Source organism: Protopterus annectens, chromosome 2.part1 (assembly GCF_019279795.1).
Source record: "Protopterus annectens isolate FY-2018-M chromosome 2.part1, PAN1.0, whole genome shotgun sequence".
Lineage (NCBI taxonomy): Eukaryota > Metazoa > Chordata > Ceratodontiformes > Protopteridae > Protopterus > Protopterus annectens.
The window spans coordinates 500,495,217-500,514,108 of record NC_056729.1 but is presented as its reverse complement, the minus strand read 5'-3'; the positions used below and the strand labels follow the sequence as shown (position 1 = coordinate 500,514,108).

The 18,892-nt window shown below is 45.1% G+C and overlaps 1 protein-coding gene across 1 annotated transcript in view; it reads left to right on the top strand.

Moving 5' to 3' along the window:
* The window catches only part of NSD2 (nuclear receptor binding SET domain protein 2), a 2,565,963-nt gene that overhangs the window by 759,197 nt on the left and 1,787,874 nt on the right, over positions 1-18,892 (top strand). Inside the window, exons 6-7 of the mRNA XM_044062294.1 lie at positions 1,148-1,168; positions 10,588-11,043. Of these exons, the coding sequence (XP_043918229.1) occupies positions 1,148-1,168; positions 10,588-11,043 (477 nt within the window). The remainder of the gene's footprint in view (positions 1-1,147; positions 1,169-10,587; positions 11,044-18,892) is intronic.

The window sequence follows — 18,892 nt, the reverse complement described above, 5'->3', positions numbered from 1 at the left end:
TGCAACCGGTTAAGGATTTCTTACAGGTACAGCCTTCAAGATTTAGCAGACACTGGCCTACAAAGAATTGGTCCTTTCCAGTGTCAGACCACAAAGGGGCAGATACAGATGCCCAAGAGGCAGATCCCAGCCCCAAGGTTCGTACAGATCTAAACAATGGGGGCTTCTACCTCCAAAAGTGGAGAACACAAATCACAGGAAACGCTCCCAATGACTTCCTCCTGCCTGCACCAAGGACTTATCTTCTGGCAGCACATTTAGGGGGAAAACTAGCACTTTTTTCTCAAAATTGGCACATAACCCAGGACAAATGGTTCCTAGACAGTGTCGCAAGGCTACAAGTTTCACTTCCATACCCTGCCAAGGACAAACGGTTGGCCAGACCTGCCAAAACATCAATGGGTAGAGGCACAAAAACAAGTTTCATCCCTCATGGACATGAGGGGCCCTTCAGGTACCAGAGCAAGAGCAGGGACAAGGATTTTATTTAAGACTGTTCTTGGTACCAAGAAAGGACAAGACCTGGGGACCAATACTGGATCTATCTATTCTAAACACATCTGGATATACCAAAATTCAAAATGTTGACTCTACAGCAGCTTCTGCCCATGCTGGGTAAGAAGGCTTGGCTTGTGACTTGAGACCTAAAAGAGGCATACCTGCATGTCCCAATCAGACAAACATGCAGAAGATACCTCAGATTCAAAGCTGGCTCAATGCAGTACCAATTCTCTGCACTGCCCTTTGGCTTATCTACTGTGCCCAGGGTCTTCACAAAGTGCCTGGCACCAGTGAATTGCATTCTGCAGACAGAGGACTAGAAATATATCCTTACTTTGACGACTGCCTTATTCAAGCAGAGAACAAGGACATTCTACTACAGCATCTGGCGTTTGTAAAGAGATTTTTAACAGGCCTAGGGTATACAGTCAACGAAAAGAAATCAAAACTAGTACCCTCTCAAGAGAATATTCCTGGGTGCAAGCTTAAATACAACTGCCCAGATGGCTTATCTCATGCCAGACAAACAAAGGCAACTGACTACATATTTCAAACTGTTGGCAACAAAGGCCCAATTATCGGCAAGAAAAATTCTGCAGGCTTTGGGCTTCATGGCATCCTGCATTCTACTAATTCCATATGCGAGACTGCATATGAGGAAACTTCAGTGGTACCTAAAAAGTGTTTGGACTCAACATTGCCACAGCCTGGAAACAATTACCCTCATTCCCTGCCTGCAACAGGAGTTTCGATGGTGGGCGAAGGCTTGTCACCAGAACAAGGGACAGCCATTTACTTTACCCCCAGCCAGGCAGACATTAACAGCGGATGCATCAGATTATGCCTGGGGGGCCCACATGGCAGGAAGATGTATTCAAGGCACATGGTCCTCAAACCAAATGCATCTACATATCAATCAAAAGGAGATGCTAGCTGTTCAGAATGCCCTGACAGCCTTCAAGGACCTACTTCATCCGGGACAACTACTAATAAAGGCAGACAACACCGCGGTCATGTGATATATAAACAAGCAGGGAGGCACTCATTCTTACCCCCTTTGCAGGTTAGCCATGACTTTGTGGGACACCGCACTGACTTACCAAGTACATCTGCAGGCACAATTCCTGCCAGGAAAGATAAATACTCTGGCAGACGAACTAAGCAGAAACCTCATGGATCCCCACGAGTGGAAGTTGGATCCACAAGTCTTCAGCATAAGGAAATGGGGATGCCTGGATATTGATCTATTTGCCTCTCCTCACAACTACCAACTAAAAAGATTATGCGCAAGGACTTATCACAGACAAGCATGGAAAGTGGACGCCCTGTCTTTCAGCTGGAAAAGCTTAGTATATGCCTTTCCTCCACTGCCTCTCCTCCCCAAGGTACTCTTAAAGGTCAGACAAGAGAAGCCAAAAATGATACTGATTGCCCCAGACTGGCCCTGCCAGTACTGGTATCCAATCCTAAGGAACTTATCTCAATGCCCGGCTTGGACCTTGCCTCTAATACCTCATCTACTGTCCCAACAAAACAATCAGATCCTGCACAGCTAACTCAAGACCTTAAATCTGGCAGCATGGCGGATAATGTAGTCTTACAAAACGCACCTCTCACTAAAGTGTGATGGATGTCATTTTGGAGGCCAGAAAGCCTAGTACCAGAAAGTCTTATGGTGGAAAATAGAAGAGGTTCTGTGCCTGGAACCAAGCACAAGGATTTGACACAGCTGTACCAAATATTCCTCAGATTTTGCAATACTTAACTGAGATGCTGGGCAAAGGCCTATTTTCATCAATTATGATTCATGCCTCTGCCATTTCTGCTCATTATAATAGAGCCACCAATCTTTTCCCATCCTTTAAGGCAGTACATCAGAGGAGCCAAAAACTTGAGGCCTCCAAGGCGATCACCAATACCTGCATGGGACCTCAATTATGTCTTGGAGAAAAGGGATAAGGTTTCTATTCAAGACTTTTCCTGGTACCCAGAAAAGACAAATCATGGCGTCCAATTCTGGACTTATCCACTCTAAACACTTTTCTGGACATTCCAAAATTCAAGATGTTGACTCTCATCAGTTACTACCTATGCTGGGCAAAGATGCCTGGTTGGTAACTCTAGACTTAAGAGAGGCTTACCTGCATATCCCAATCGGGGAATCTTGCTGAAGATACCTCCGCTTCAAAGCAGGCTACTTGCATTACCAGTTCACTGCACTGCCTTTTGGCTTATCTACTGCACCCAAGGTCTTCACAAAGTGCTTGGCACCAGTAATCTCATTTTGCAGGCAAAGAAATAGTCAATTCTATCCATACCTGGACGATTGTCTAATTCAGGCAGAAAACAAGGACATTCTTCTAAAGCATCTGGCATTTGTAAAAAGGGTTCTAACTTGTCTAGGGTACACCATAAACTAAAAAATCACAACTGGTACCCTCAAAAAATTACATTCCTGGGTACAAGCTTGAATACATCTGCCCAGATGACTTACCTTATGCTAGAAAAGCAAATTCAATTGGTGACTTAACTTCAACCAGGTGACCACAAATACCCTCCTTATCTGCAAGACAAGTTCTGCAAGCTTTGGGGTTCATGGCTTCATGTATTCTTCTAATTCCATATGCAAGATTGCATATGAGGAAACTTCAGTGGTATTTAAAAAGTTTATGGAGTCAACATTGTCGCAGCCTGGAAACAATGATTCCTATTATACCTTGCCTGCAACTAGAGTTCCTATGGTGGGCAGAGGCCAACCACCAAAACAAGGGACTGCCTTTCACTCCACCCCCTGCTGCCCAAACCCTGACTACAGACTCATCAGACTATGCTTGGGGGCTCATCTGGCAGGGAAGTGCATACTGGGCAAATGGAGCCCAAATTAAATGCACCTACATATCAATCCGAAAGAGATGCTAGCTGTATAGAATGCACGGACAGCCTTCAAGGGCTACCTTCATCCAGGACAACTACTGATAGACAACACCACAGTTATGTGGTACATAAACAGGCAGGGGGGCACACATTCCTACCCCCTTTGCAGGCTAGCCATGGCATTGTAGAACACGGCCTTGACCTATTAAATACAACTACAAGCTCAGTTCCTTGCTAGGAAAGCTAAATACTCTGGCAGACGAATTAAGCAGAAATCTTATGGACCCACACAAATGGAAACTGGAACCACAAGTTTTCAGCATGTAGGCAAGTAAGTGGGGGAGTCCAGACATAGTTCTGGGGTAAGGTAAAAAGATTTATCAGTTGGACAAATTCTGCAGAAGAATCCATCGCAAAAAAGCTTTGAAAGTGGATGCTCATCATTCAGCTGGAAAAACCTATCAGTCTACACTTTTCCCCCTCTGCCTCTGCTCTCAAAAGTTCTACTAAAAGTCAAAGTGGACAAACCAAAATGATTCTGATTGCTCCAGACTGGCCCCACCAACAGTGGTACCCACTCCTGCGCAATGTCACAACTTCCTCCGTGGCACCTGCCTCAGACACCTTACCTACTGTCTCAGCAGGACTACCAAATTTTGCACACTCGGCTTCAAACTTTGAATCTTGCAGCGTGGCTAATCAACTAATTTCTCCTTTGGCATCCCTCAGCAAACCTGTGATTGATGTCATTGTGGAGGCTAGAAGGCCTAGTACTAGAAAATCTTATGCTGACAAATGGAAAAGATTCTGTGCCTGGAACCAATCGCAAGGAATAAGCACAGCTATGCCCAATATTCCTCAGATTCTGCAATACTTAACTGAGATGCTTCACAAGGGCTTATCTTTTTCTTCCATAAAAATTCATGCCTCTGCCATTTCAGCTCATTACAACACAGAACCCTCTCCTCTTCTCTCATCTGCTAAAGCAGCATCTCAGAGGGGCCAAAAATTTAAGACCTCCCAGGAGAGCACCATCTCCTGCATGGAACCTCAATTTTGTTTTGGAAAAACTCACTCTCCCTCCCTTTGAGCCAGCTGCTACTGCAGACCTAAAATTTCTCTCCTGGAAAGCAGCTTTTCTTTTAGCAGTCACTTCAGCTAGAAGGATTTCAGAATTGCAGGCTCTTATGGCAGTGGAGCCTTTCATTATTTTTCATCCGGACAGGGTGGCTCTCAGGACCAATCTCTTTCATGCCTAAGGTGGTATCCAGTGTGGCTCTTAATTAGACCATTCATAGGTTCATAGTTTGGTACTGGGCTACCTGCCCGAAGGCATGTATTAGCCCAGCCACGTTGTGCGGTATTCACCGCCCCTTTAGTAGTTCCCCAGACCCTTGTACTAGCAGCTAGTACCCTTGGCCCCTATCTAGTAGTGCTGTTGGTGTGATCCCCGGTGTGAACTTTGTTACCCATCCACTCATCAAGGTTCCTCTTGAAGAGTGATAGTGAGGGGCTCTGTCTTATGTAGATCGGGACCCTGTTCCATAGTAAGGGAAGTCTCTGCGAAGGGAATCTATCCCTCCAGCATGTTCTATTCATTGTTGTGTTGAGGTTTATATCCGTAGAGCGTGTAGCTCGAGTAGCTTTGGTTTTGCTAAGATGGAGCATGTTCAACAATTCTGGGTTGGACATGGCTCTGCACGTTAGAGATCGCTTCTTAGAAAGCGGTATGCAACGGAGAACAGTCTTAGCTTTTTCAATCGTGCTGCATAGGGCAACTGTTTGAGGCCAGTAATTTTCTTGGTTAGGTGCCTTTGTGGTCTCTCCAGCTGCTGGAGATGTCTAGCCAGGTACATTCCAATTGGTGCATTGTACTCAAAGGGTTTGATGAGGGAAGAGTAGAGGGAGCACCATTACATCCTTAGATCTTGATGTGAACCCTTTCGTGATCAGATGGGTCACATAGAAGGATTTTCTAACTACTTTGGCAACATGGCTATCAAAGGAAAGCAGACTCTACTTGGGTCCCTAGATCCCTTATTTCTTCAGATTTCAGGGGATTACCTCCTATGTTGTAGTTTGCGGTTACTCTGTTTTTTCCAAAGGGGATTACTACGCATTTTTTTGCATTTAGCTTGAGACCATGCCTTTGACACCAAGCATCATTCTCATTTAGGCCCTTCTGGAGGATCTCCATGTCGGCCGGAGACTCTATTATAGCACCCAGTTTGCAGTCCGCAAACTTGGTCAGCCACAGCCCTTCCGTGCTTGCCTGTACTTCTGAGAAGTATATGCCAAACAGGAGGGGCCCCAGGACAGAACCCGGAGGCACACCACTCGTTACAGGTATGGATTTGGACATAGATCCCACTACTCTTACTTTATGGGATCTGTCTGAGCCAGTTTGCGATCCATCTTGTGACGTAAGGGTTTATGCCCAGGCTGGTGAGCTTATCAATAATACCTGAATGGCCAATGGTGTCAAATGCTTTAGCAAGGTCAAGGTAAGCAGTGTGTACCTCCTTTCCCTTATCTATAGCCTGAGTAACTGTGTCAAAGAAATCCATCAGGTTCAGGAGGCATGATCTGCCTTTGAAGTCAAACTGTGTGGGGTCCAGCAACTGGAGGTTCCCAATCTCTCTCCATTTATGAGTTCCATAATGATTTGCTCCATAGCCTTACAGATCAGACTGGTCAGGCTTATTGGTCGGTAGTTCCCAGGGTCAGTTGCGGCCCCACCCTTGTGTAGCAGGACCACCATTGCAGTGTTCCATTCTGTGGGCACATATCCTGTGGAGAGGCTGAGACTGAACAGGATATTAAGATGCGGGGTTAGGAGCTCGCGTATGACACAGCCTGGGACACCATCTGGTCCCCTGGAGGCAGTGTTTTTAGCTTTAGATAGAGCCTTGTTAACCAACGTATCAGTAATAACTGGACTTTAGAATGGTAATAGGCCCTGTAGGTGGTGAGGGGGGGGGGGGATTTGCACTGAACCTGTCAGCCAAGATGTTGGCAATGTCAGAAGGGTCAGTGTATTTTGTTCCATTTTGTACTAGCTCAGAACAGACCTGAGGGTTGCCATTTAGGCTTTTGACGTAGCCATAGAAGGCCTTATGGTTATCCTTGGCAACTTTCTTTTCAAAATTAGCTTTAGTTGACTTGATGAGGGCCCTCAATTTCTTACTAATTCTGATCAGGGATGATTTTTCTACTTGAGATTTGGCCTTTTTTGTACAAGCCCCCTCCTTTTATTGTAAAGGTTGCTTATGGCCGGGGTCTACCAGTCTGTTTTTTTCTTGCTTGAGGAAGGAGTCTTGGTTTTATTTGGGATAGCACGGTCCATGCAATCCTGAAGATGCATATAGAGTGCCTTGGTGTAGTATTCCGCATTCTGGATATTATCCTTTTGCAAGGGAATAGTGAAGCTTTCCACTTCGGATGCAAGTAGTTGGAAGTTTGCTTTGGAAAGGTTTTTGACTATGGTTTCTTTGACTGGGGGAGATGGAGGAGTGAGGATGTCCAGGGTTATCAGTTTGTGGTCGGATCTGACCAAAGAGGGGGTGATAACGGGTGTGCTACAATGGGTGCCCATATTTGTGATTAAAGCCAGTATGTTGTCCCCTCTAGTGGGGGAACATACTAGTTGTTCAAGGGCATTTGAATTTATAAATTCTATGAATCGCTGAGCATAGGAGTTGGAACATTGGTAGTTCGCCCAGTCTATACCAGGGTAGTTGAAATCACCCAAGATTATGGTGTTGGGTAGGACCTTTATATTTTCCAATGTCTCAAGGAATGCAGAGTGAGCATCTTGGGACATGGTGGGCGATCTATAACCGGCTATGACTTGAAATGTGGTTTTGCCTGCTGATAGTTGCGCATGGATGATCTCTGGGGCATCATGCTGCACTAACATGGAGATATGGGTATCCTTGATGAATATGGATACACCTCCGCCCTTTGTACTGCGATCCGGTAACTGAGGCCGGAAGGTATGATATGAATTGTAACCTGGCAGTGCTGGGGTGCTGTCGTGAGCCTTGAACCAGGTTTCTGTCGCTGCACAAACATCGATTTTCTCCATGCTGAGGAGTGCCTCGAGTGTGTGCATTTTGAGGTTGAGACTTCTGGCGTTCGGTAGCATTACCCTTAGTTTTTGGTTACCTGTGCTGGTTACGGTGGTTGGTTTGTCCTTTGAGCCTTGCCTAAAAAAGCACTATGGGGACGGCAAGAGCTTTGGCCAGTATTTGAAAACCTAGGGGTGACAGGTGCAGCCCATCTCTGGCAAAACAGTGAAGCTCGTCTATCATGTCATCCCAGGCAGACACACTGGATCCCCTTAGAATGACACCGGAAGCTTAGCCAATTGTTGAAATTGATCATTTTGTCTTTGTATTGTGGTATCATTCTAGGTGAAGGTAGTATGCTACTCAAGGTCAGGGTCATACCAGCTTGGGCTACATGATCAGAGAGCTCCTCAATGTCTCTTTTCATGTAGTCCAGGGAGGTACGTCTTGGATCATTCACACCAACATGTACAATGACAGCGTCATACTTGTACTTGTTCTGGAGTGACCTAAGTGCCTGTGTTATGTGGTGGATCCGAGCACCCGACAGGCAGCTGACAGTAACCTTCTCCTTGTTCAGCCTGGTGAGTGGAACATCCGTGTGCCTTACTATAGAGTCTCCTATTACTATCGTGTTAGGTATGGTGTTTTGCATTAAGGGCTTTTGTGAGGCACACTGAGGTGAATTATGTATTTTCTGGCTTGTGTTTGGGGGTGCAGGTTGCTTGCTTGTCTGCTTTGGAGGGCACTGTTTCTTTTTCAGATTGGTACCTAGTGCCTCCGAATATGTTTTTGTGTATTTATGCGTATGTTTTGTAGATTCATGTGTGACAGGTGGTGTGATGCAAGTGTGTCCTTTATCCTCTTGACTGTCTGTTGCAGTCATGGGTTGAGAGCGCTTAGCCTCCAGTCTGGCTGTGTATTTGCATCTCTCACAAGTGTTTGTGTCTAGAGGTAAGAGGAGAGGGTTGTCTGTATAAATGAGGCAGTTGTGACACTGCCTCAGGATGCCCAATTCCACCAGATGAACTGGAGAGTACACCTGAAGCTGACCTCTGGACATGCTTTGAAGAGTAAATTGAACTTAAGTCCTGCGGACGATCGAGGGTCTTGTGCTATATTATAGTGCTGTCTAGGAAATTTGGAGAATAATAGTGCTGTCTAGGAGATTAGGACAAGTGCTGATTTCTGTTTTGCAAGTGCTGCAATAAGAGCAGCTGATCTGAAGCACTTGAGTTGAGGCTTGCCTAGTTCTAAGAGAAAATTTACAGTGCAGACTTTGTGGGGCCGGGAATAGTATACCCCAGCTAACCGGCGCTGCCCGATACTGCTCTGTGCGCAAGACCACGCCGAAAGAGTTGCAGGGTTTTTCCTCTAGATAAGTGAGGAAAGTGAGTACAAGAGCTGTTTTTCTCTAAGCAAATGAGAAAAGTAAGCACAAAAACTGTTTTTCTCTAGGTAATGAGAAAGATGGAGTGCTATAGTAATTAGTAGCTTATTTAGTGGTTACAAGTTCTGAACAAGTGCTGAGCATGAATAAGCAAATTTAAGTGCTAAAACTAAGAATCTGTATCGGCACTAGATGAGTTACAGGACAGAAACAAGTGCAAATACAGGCTTTCAAATCAGAAAGTTGAGAGAGATGGAAGAGATTGTCCAAACAGCCAGTAACTGCAAATTCTGGGCCAGAACCACTACTTATGTGGTAGACAGGTTACCTAGTGCTTACCACTCCCACTGATAAGCTACAAGGCTTCCATCCAACACAGAAAGCCTTGGGGGACTCAGAAGCTTACATACAGTCCTGGATACAGCAAATCTGTATCAGGAACACTAGTTACAGGAAAGTAGGAAACGGGCTTACATTTTTTTTTTTTTTTTATATATACAGAAAAGTAGCAAAAACAGTAGTAAAAAACAATTCACATGCAGTGCAAGCTAGCACACTTGAGCATGCAGCAAATTTAGACCAAACACAGTTTAAAAATGCAATTAAATTAAAAAGGACTGCCAACTTTTTCCCATTCCACAGAACAAAGGAGCGGATGGATTCTGCATTCATTGGATTTACACAGACAACTTAGATTCAAGACAAAAATACTAAGAAAATCTGAACTACTATTGGTGGCATTTGCTGCAGGGGCAGAGGGAAAGGCTATTTCAAAGCAGACTATTTCCAAATGGATAAGCCGTTGTATTCGTTTCTGCTGTGTGCACCATGGGAAATCTATCCCCAAGGGGATCAGATCTCATTCCACCAGAGCTGCATCTACTTCTGCAGCCTTTCTCAGAGGGGTTCCTACCAGAGACATTCTAGAAGCTGGTACCTGGAGCTCAGTTCATACATTGGCCAAACATTACCATTTACCTCTGTTCTCTAAATCCAGAGCTGGCTTTGCCACTGCTGTCCTGCAGGGCCTTATAGCTGCTCCTAATGCTGTAAAGCCATCCTCCCAACCATAGCTTTGGGATTTTACCCAAATGTAATGACTGCAACAGTGAAACACGAAGAACATAGTACAGTTGTGTACACTTACCATAAATGTTGATGTTTGCGTGTATTCACTGTTGCAGTCCTGGTTACCCACCATGCAGCCCCATTTTTATCTTACTATACATATCCTTTCTTTTGCTATGCTTAAAAGTCTTTTTGGTGTATTTGCTTTTGATTGGAGGTATATTTTTTGGTGTTTTAAATTATGAATTTATTTTTTTTGCTCCCAATTTCGGGAGGCACCTGAGATCTGGGGCAAGAAAAACAGATGTAATGGCGTCTGATGCATGTTTTATACCCCTGACGACCTGACATCATGGAAGAATGGACAGCAACCGACGCATGACCCAAGACTTTGTTAATCAGGCCGACTGAGGGCAACCTGCCAGCAGATTACCCAAATGTAATGCCTGCAACAGTGAATACACTCAACATCTACATTTATGGTAAGTGTACACAACTGTACTTTGCATGGTTTTGCACTTAATATTTGAGATGCATAACTAACAACTTTAGCCACAGTCCATGGAACTGAGTGGGGAAAAAATGCACCAGTTTATAGTGCATTTTTGAATACCCCTTCAAATATTTAAGTAGCTTACGGTTGGAATGGATTGAGAACTAATGACATTCTTTCTTCTCTTTCAGCTGCTAAAACCTATTGCTGTAAAGTTACGAGACCAATGGAATATGGGGATAAACCAAGCAAAGGAAGCTCTTGAAATGACCTTGGAAAACAGGAAAAATAAGTTTACTTTTGTTTACATTGATAACCGCCCTCATCTTAACCCTCTAGTAGCAAAGGAAGTAGGAGTTGAGGATCCTGTAGAGGGTGCTTATGAGACAGATGGTTCTTCTGAGTCCGAAAACTCAGATGATGACTCCCATTCAAAGAAAAAGAAACAAAAAGTATCAAAATCTGATGAAGCTTGTAGAAAGGGCGATTCAAGAACAAAATCCTCCCCTAAAAAATCAGAAAGGACAAGTTATGGAAGTGTAATTGGCTCCCCTTCAGCTAGTAAGAGAACTGGAATCTGCACTCCTCGTGGTAGGAAAGGAGAGTCAACACAGTTTTTAGTTTTCTGCCTGAAACACAGAGATGAGGTTTGTATTTTGTCCTAATGTTTTATGTTAAGTGCTTTTGACTGTGTGGTGGTTCCTGTTGCATTTGGTATATTGCATATTGGCTATTTAATAACCAAATAACTGGTGCCAAAGTCATGGAATGAAACTTAATGGCAAAAAAATGCATTATTTTATACTTTAGGAAGTCCTCTACCGTAGGGAACTACCATACTGATAATGTGCCCCTAAGAGTTGAACCAGTTCCGGATTTGAGAACTTGCGTGGACAGTGACCCAACCTTTGACCAACATGTACCCAGTGTTATAAGAAAGTCCTTCTGTATTGCACAGCTTATAAACGATGGGATTGTCTCGATTTAAGGATGCTATAACCCCCTTTTACTTGGCCCTCATTTATCCAGTCATTCAGTATAATGCCCCTTTTGACATGTATCTGTTTAGAAGATTGCAACAATTGAACACCCACAGAGGTACATTACTAAAAGGATATAAGGCCCAAACAAAATGTTTTAAATGGATCGACTCTAAGCCCACCCCCCATACTCTGTATCCTACAGACTGCTAAAGGTTACCTGTCTGACATGCACTGCATCGTCTGACCCCAATACTGATGGATTTACTGCATATCAACAAGTTAAATGTCAGAAATAACACTGTCTAGGGATCTAAACCACTTCTGCAGCATTAACTGTATGGTTTGGAGGGAGAGGTATTTCTCTCAGAATGCTGGAACAGATTCCCTACCCACAAAAAACGAAGATATGAAGTTGTTCAATCTCACCATTCATTCTTGATTGATGGGTTCGGAGCCGATCCATCGCCTCCCGTACAGCCATATGCAAAGGTAGAGGTTTTCCAGTAGCTCGAGGCCAAGCCCCTATCCCATGATGTACTGTGAATTACCTCCAATCAAGTTTGCTGCGGCATCTGATCAGAATTTACAGTTTATGCTTGGGCCAGTAACTTTTAAAGTCTTTTTATTTACAAGCTTCCTATATAGCTTTTTCTAGTTGGTACTATATCTAGTTAGATTATTAGCTTCTATAGCTTTCCCCGTCCTGTGTGATACCTTATTCCTGATATTTAGTGTTTAGGTAGTTGGCCTCCTTCTTTTCGGCCTAGTTTAACTGAGTTTTGATAGTATTTTTGCATTATAGTGTAAGAGTTTTTTGCTGTGATAATTATCTTGTTGGATTTCCTCTGTTAGCTTTGTTTTTCGGCCTTAGTCGAGTGTATGCTACATTTAGTCATCAGTAGTTACAGTTTTTTGCATTTTGTATATCGGGATCTGTGTGTGTGTGTGTGTGTGTGTGTGTCTTTATAGCCTTTTGTTGCTTATTTCACTGTTTTTGGATAGCGCAAGTGTTATGGCAGATAAGGACAAGCACCCTAAGTCTGTGTTTAAAAAATGTCCGGACTGCAACCAGAAAATGTCAGTCACTGATGGGGCGTGTTACATGTGTCTATTGTTTAGGGGCTGTGCACCTGCAGGAATCTTGTGCTATATGCCATTCCTTTTCTTCTAGGGTGCTTATGGAGAGGAAAAGGAAATTGATGGATAGGGGTTTGCTAAAACACCCTTTCCAAGAGGCATTGAGTGACCAGGATGTTGCCAGCAAATCCTCTTAAGTCCTCAAAATCATCTACAGACTCTAAGGACTCAAAAAAAAAATCAAAATAAAAAAAAAATCTGTTAAGACATCGGGTCTACTGGTTTTGAAGCAGACTGTCTTCTCTTTTCAGAGCTGGCCCGCAGCCTTGGAGCCGGTATCCGAAATGCCTTAGTCACCATTGCTCCTGTGTTAGCACCATCGGTGCATTCATCTAGAGCATCTCTCAGCCTTTCAGATTTGTATATGGATCGATTGGTGCAGAAGTTTTACAGGTACCAGGCCTTGCTAAATTGCTGACTGCTTCAACCCAAGCAGCTTCAGAGCTGAAGACCCACTACTCCCGCTTTGTCTACTCCTCCTTTGAGCCATATTTGACCCTTTGGAGCCAGAAGAAGTATACCTGCTGATCGTGGAGCTTTGGAGCTGAGACCTGCTCCAGTGTCTTCAGCTCAATGTACTCCGACGTTCTCTGTGCCGACTGGGGACTCTAGGAGCCGACACTTTCCAGTCTGATCTGGGGAGGATAGTCGGACTGACTTGGTGCAGACTCTTCCTCTCAGGACTTTGGCTCGGATGAGCTTGGCTCCTACCTCTGGCTCCGGAGTCCACTGCCTCTGTGAAGGGGGGTTTGACAGTTCCCTTGGATCCGTTGATTTCTTCCCATTGGAGCCGTGGTGCCTTCAAAGCCATGAGGAGAGCACAGTCTCCAAAGACATTCTCGACTTCAGGTCTTGTTTCCTCGACCCCTAAAGCATCTGTGTCTGCTTCTGCTTCCATCGTCCAGGCTAAGCGTAGTGACTCAGAGCCTCAGGTAGCCCCACATGGTGCCCCCTGCACTTCTGAGATCTCCCCAGAGGCTCCCACTGAAAAGGTCCCCAGGAAGAGATTGAGGAGACACTTAGACTCCCCACAGGAGTCTTTAACATCTGACACTGACTTAGATTAGTCAGAAAGGGTCCCCACCTTCCCCCTCTGAGGATATCTCCTTTGCCGAGATATTTGAGATCCTTAGGCAGAGGGTTGACTGGCAGTCCAAAAGCCCTACTGAGGAGGAGTCAGTTCTCCTGAAGACTTTCGGGTCTCAACCCTCCACCTCTTGGGTGTCTCCGCCTTTCAGTGAGCTCATGCACTTGGTTTCTCGAAGGGCGTGGGAGCCACCAGAGTCCATGGAGCTTGTCCCTAGAAGGCCTGATAAGTATTTCAGCCCCACCGGGCAAGACCTTCTTATCTAGAGGAGTCACAGTTGATGCCGTGGTGGCGGCGGCGACCACCAAAAAGGTAATGTCTGAGACTTCGTCTATCCAGTCTCCTAATAGAGAGTCTAGGATCATGGATAGGTATGGGAAACGCATGCTTAGTTCAGTGACTTCTGCTCTGTTCACTGAACTACTTGACCCGTTTTACCAGGTTGCAGAGAGATCTCAAAGAGTTGGAAGATACTCTTCAGGGTACAGTAGCTGCAGGAACTTCTGACAAAGTTGCTGCCCAGCTTTCTACCCTAAATTCTATTGTCAACTCGTCCATGCGTCTCGTAACCTATGCAGCTAATGGAACGAGTAGACCAGCGGGTACATGAGTCACTCTTAGAAGACATTCCTGGATACGCTCGTGTTCCTTCGCGGAGCCCTTCAAGTTATCCTTCGTTAACACCCTCTTTGATGGTTCATCCCTATTAAGGCCTAAAGTGAAGGAAACCTTGACCAGGTGTGAACAGGAGTGAAAGACTGTCTGCCGTCAGAGACCATTTTTCCACCCCTACCCGACCTTATGGGAGGGTGGCCTAATGGTCAAGGTGTTTGCCTTGCAAACACAAGGTGCAGGGTTCGAGTCTCACAAAGGACAATTGGGTAAGCTTAAAATGGCTCACAAGGGCAGTTAGCTTAGTACTAATCTTTGAACCTTATCCCAAAGGTCAAAGGGGAGGAAAGATATGGTGCCGGAAAGCCCAAGGAGCCTTTCAGGACACATGTGGTGAATCCTCCTCCAGGGGCAGAGGAGGGGGTAATAGTGGAAGATGCTGCCCTCGCAGCAGAGGGGTCCGCAACATCGGGGTGACGGATCACTTCTCTGGGCAACCCTATCCGCTCTCCTGAAAGGAGGTCCAACTGTCCTGTTCTGTAGACAGTCTGGGGTCTTTTATCTTTGTAACCGAACGCCTGGCAAGAAATAACACAAGACACCTGGGTACAAAGTATAATTTCCAGAGGGTTCTTCATACCATTTGCCCACCCCATTCAATTGTCAGCCAAAGTAAAAGCATATGCCTCAAACTTACTTTGGCTGACAATTTTTATGCATTGTGTGAGACGTATGCTTTTACTTTGGCTGACGATTGATGTACTGACATGGACCCACATTTATTTGAGGAGTGCACTTTAATGCCTAATGGATTAATGCAGTCATGAGGTGGTGTCACTTATTTAAGGGTCTAAGACTTTTCTGTTTTTGTCTGAAGAAGTTTTACTCAGTGCAGTAAAACGAAAGCGCTAACTTCACTTCAATAAATTATTTTCCTGGTGGATTAAGTTCGAGCCTGCAACTTTTATTTGGATTTGCTTAGGATCCGGAACTTACTCGAGATTCTTTTTGGTTCCGAAGAAAACTGAGGACTGGAGACTTATTCTGGACCTCAGCAGACTCAACCAGTATGTAAACAAAAAAGTTCTGGGTGGTCACGCTTCAGTCTATTCTTCCCTTCTTAGGGAAAAACAATTGGATGTGCTCTATAAATCTCAAGGATGTGTACTACCAAATAAAGATGGCCAGGCCATCCAGAGATCACCTGCGTTTCCGTCTTGGAGCCAATCGTTTTCAGTTTCGAGCCCAGCCCTTTTGTCTCACTACAGCCCCAGAGTGATGTCCTTCATGGATGCATCTGCAGTCATAACAAATGGGTTGTCCTGTCGTCAGGCAGCCCTTCAGTCGGCCGGATTCCAAAGTCTGGGTCCGGCTTCGGCTGATGTCGCACTTCACCCGACGTCATCTCTGCTGGTCTTCGGGTATAAAAGCATCAGCCGACGCCATTTTCTTCAGTCTTTCTTGCCGCGTGGCGCCCGAAGCTGTTCGCAAGTGCCGGTCGGTCAGATCCAGAGATTCCTACTACCGAATACTACTTCGAAGACTTCTAAAAAGCTAAGTACCCCGTTGGGGACTTTTTCTTGCCTCAGCCGATGTCAGAAAAAGTAAATAATTGTTTAACTTGTGGGAAACAAATACCTCATAAAGATTTCCACTCTTACTGCCTACCTTGTTTAGGCCCAGACCACGACGTAGCTGCCTGTTTAGCCTGTTCTTCTTTCAACCGACAAACGCTTAGGCGTCGGTCGGAGTTTGCTGAACATTTTTTCGGCTCAGATTTTGCATACATTATGCCGTTGGATCATCCGACTACCCAAATAATTAAAAAACGCAAAGAAAAAGACCGACACTCGCGGTCCGCGGTTTCGGCCGAAACCACGGATAAGCAAACCGCGAGTGTCTCGGTTTCGGCCGAAACCGAGAAAACCGGTCAACCCCCAGCCGAATCCATGACTACTACCGAGGCTCCTGCTACTTCAGTTGAATCGGCCTCTGAAACCTTGCCTACTACTGTGGCCTCTAGTGATTTATCTGACACCATCCCTTTGGATGTTTCTACCCCAGCACGTGGTGCTGCTAGGCCTCCTGCAGCCATGTCTATCAAGGCCTTTGCCAGGGCCAAAGCAGCCAAAACTGTAAAAACAGTTCCTGCTAAGGCCCCCTCACACAGACACCCTTCTAGCTCTCAAATGCTTACTTTGGCAGAAGATTTGATTTCCTTAATTAGGAGATCCCAATCACACCCAGACAGGGCCTCTCAGCCTCCAGAAAAGAGACCTAGGACTGAGCCACCCCAGCAGGAGTGCTCTGGTGATTCTTCGGAGGACTCAGACATTACAGACCAGCCAGGGGCTCCTTTGTCCACTTATGAAGACTCCGACACTGATGAATCCATTCCATCTGTCTCTCCGCCAGAGGAATTCTCTTTTGGGGAAACCTTACATGCCATGAGAGAGCAATTCCAATGGCAAGAACAAGATTTCTCAGACTCAAGAAAAAGGCTTAGAACCTTTCTGCACCTACCACAACATAGGCCCTTAGCTATACCTCCAGTTTTACCTGTTGTGGATGATGTATTTAATGATGTTTGCACTGCACCTGATTCCTTACCACCAGCCCCTGCCAAACCAGACAGATTTTACAGGGTGCCTAACACTCATCATCACCTGTTCAAGGCCCCTCTTGCAGACCCTGAGACTATATCCCAGGGGCCTAAGGCAGTAGCTTCTACCTCTACAAAAAACCCTCTCCCTTCTGAAAGGGAAGCCAGGTCATTAGACAGATGGGGCAAAAAAGTTTACACCTCTGCCACTCTCTCAGCTAGAGCTTTAAACTGTCAGTTTCACATGATACAATACCAAGAGTTTATGCTTGATCAGTTGACTAAGAAACTTTCTTCGGAAGAACCCTTAGATAAGAAATATGTTTTGGAAATGGTGAATAACATACAGCAGGTTAGTAACCATTCTCTGAAATGTGGCTATGATGCACTGGAGGCTTCATTTAGATCAGCCATGACTGGCACAGTGATAAGAAGGCATGCATGGTTGAAAGAGCAGGTCCTGCCGGATCATGTAAAAGCAAAGCTGTTAGATGCTCCTATGGATAAGGACAGTCTATTTGGTACCTCTGCTCAACAAGGAATGAAGAAAATGGAAGAAAAGGCAAAATCTGTACAAACAGTTAAGGATTTCTTACAGGTTCAGCCCCCTCGGTTTAGCAGAAATTGGCCTGCCAAAAATTGGTCCTTTCCAGACTCCTCAAAGACCCAAAGAGGCAGGTATAGACGTTCTACAGGCAGAAACCAATCCAGAGGAAGTGCCTACAGAGGACGACAGTGGCAAGGTAATAACCAGAGAGGTACTGACACAACCACTGCCACTGCAACAGGACAATCACAGTGACTTGGCCCTGACACCGCCTACCAGAGAGCAAATAGCAGCACCTTTAGGCGGAAAGCTAGCCTTATTTTCACAAAACTGGCACTATATCACAAAAGACAAGTGGATTTTAAAAACCATAGACCAAGGCTACAGGTTCCACTTCCACACCTTACCAGTAAAAAGAGGAATGCCAAACTTGCCTCCAACTCAAAAAGCAGAAGCTCTACACCAGGTAACTCAGCTAACCAACATGAGAGCTGTGGAGAGAGTACCAGTAAATCAACAGGGCAAAGGATTTTACTCCAGACTCTTTCTAGTCCCAAGAAAAGAAAAAACTTGGAGACCCATTCTCGATCTGTCCGCCTTAAACACATACATCATCGTTCCAAAATTCAAAATGCTGACCTTACAGCAACTTCTTCCCATGCTGGGCAAGGAGTGTTGGCTGGTGACTCTAGATCTCAAGGAGGCATACCTGCACGTCCCCATCCGACCAATTTGCAGAAGATACCTCAGATTTCTTGCAGGATCAGAGCATTATCAATTCTCAGCATTGCCCTTTGGCTTATCTACTGCGCCCAGAGTATTCACAAAATGCCTGGCATCAGTAATAGCTCATTGCAGGTTACAGGGAATCCAAATCTATCCATACCTGGACGACTGCCTGCTACAAGCGGACAACAAAGACAAGCCGACAACAGATTTACAAAGGGTCATTTGCTTGCTACAAGCCCTGGGATACACAGTCAATTTAAAAAAGTCAAGGCTGATCCCATCCCAGACGAGAACATTCTTGGGTGCAGAATTGGACACAGTAAAACAAATGGCATTCCTGACTGCAGAAAAACAAGAACAACTTCCTCTTTACTTCTTGGCATTAACAAAGCAGAACAAACTAACAGCAAGGAAAGTACTGCAGGCCTTGGGATTCATGGCATCATGCATAATCCTGATTCCTCATGCCAGACTGCATATGAGAAAGCTACAGTGGTACCTAAAAAACTTATGGTCTCAACACAGACACAGCCTAGAAACCGAAATCCCACTAATCCCATGCTTGAAACAAGAATTCCAATGGTGGGCTCAAGCATGCCAGGCAAATCTAGGCTTGCCCTTCCACAAAGGTCAAGCAAACCAGACCATCACAACGGACGCCTCAGACCTAGGCTGGGGGGCTCACATGTTGGACAAATGCATACAAAGATTGTGGACTCCTGACCAGCTGCACCTGCACATAAACCAGAAAGAAATGCTGGCAGTACAACTAGCAATCCAGAAATTCAAGCCTTTCCTC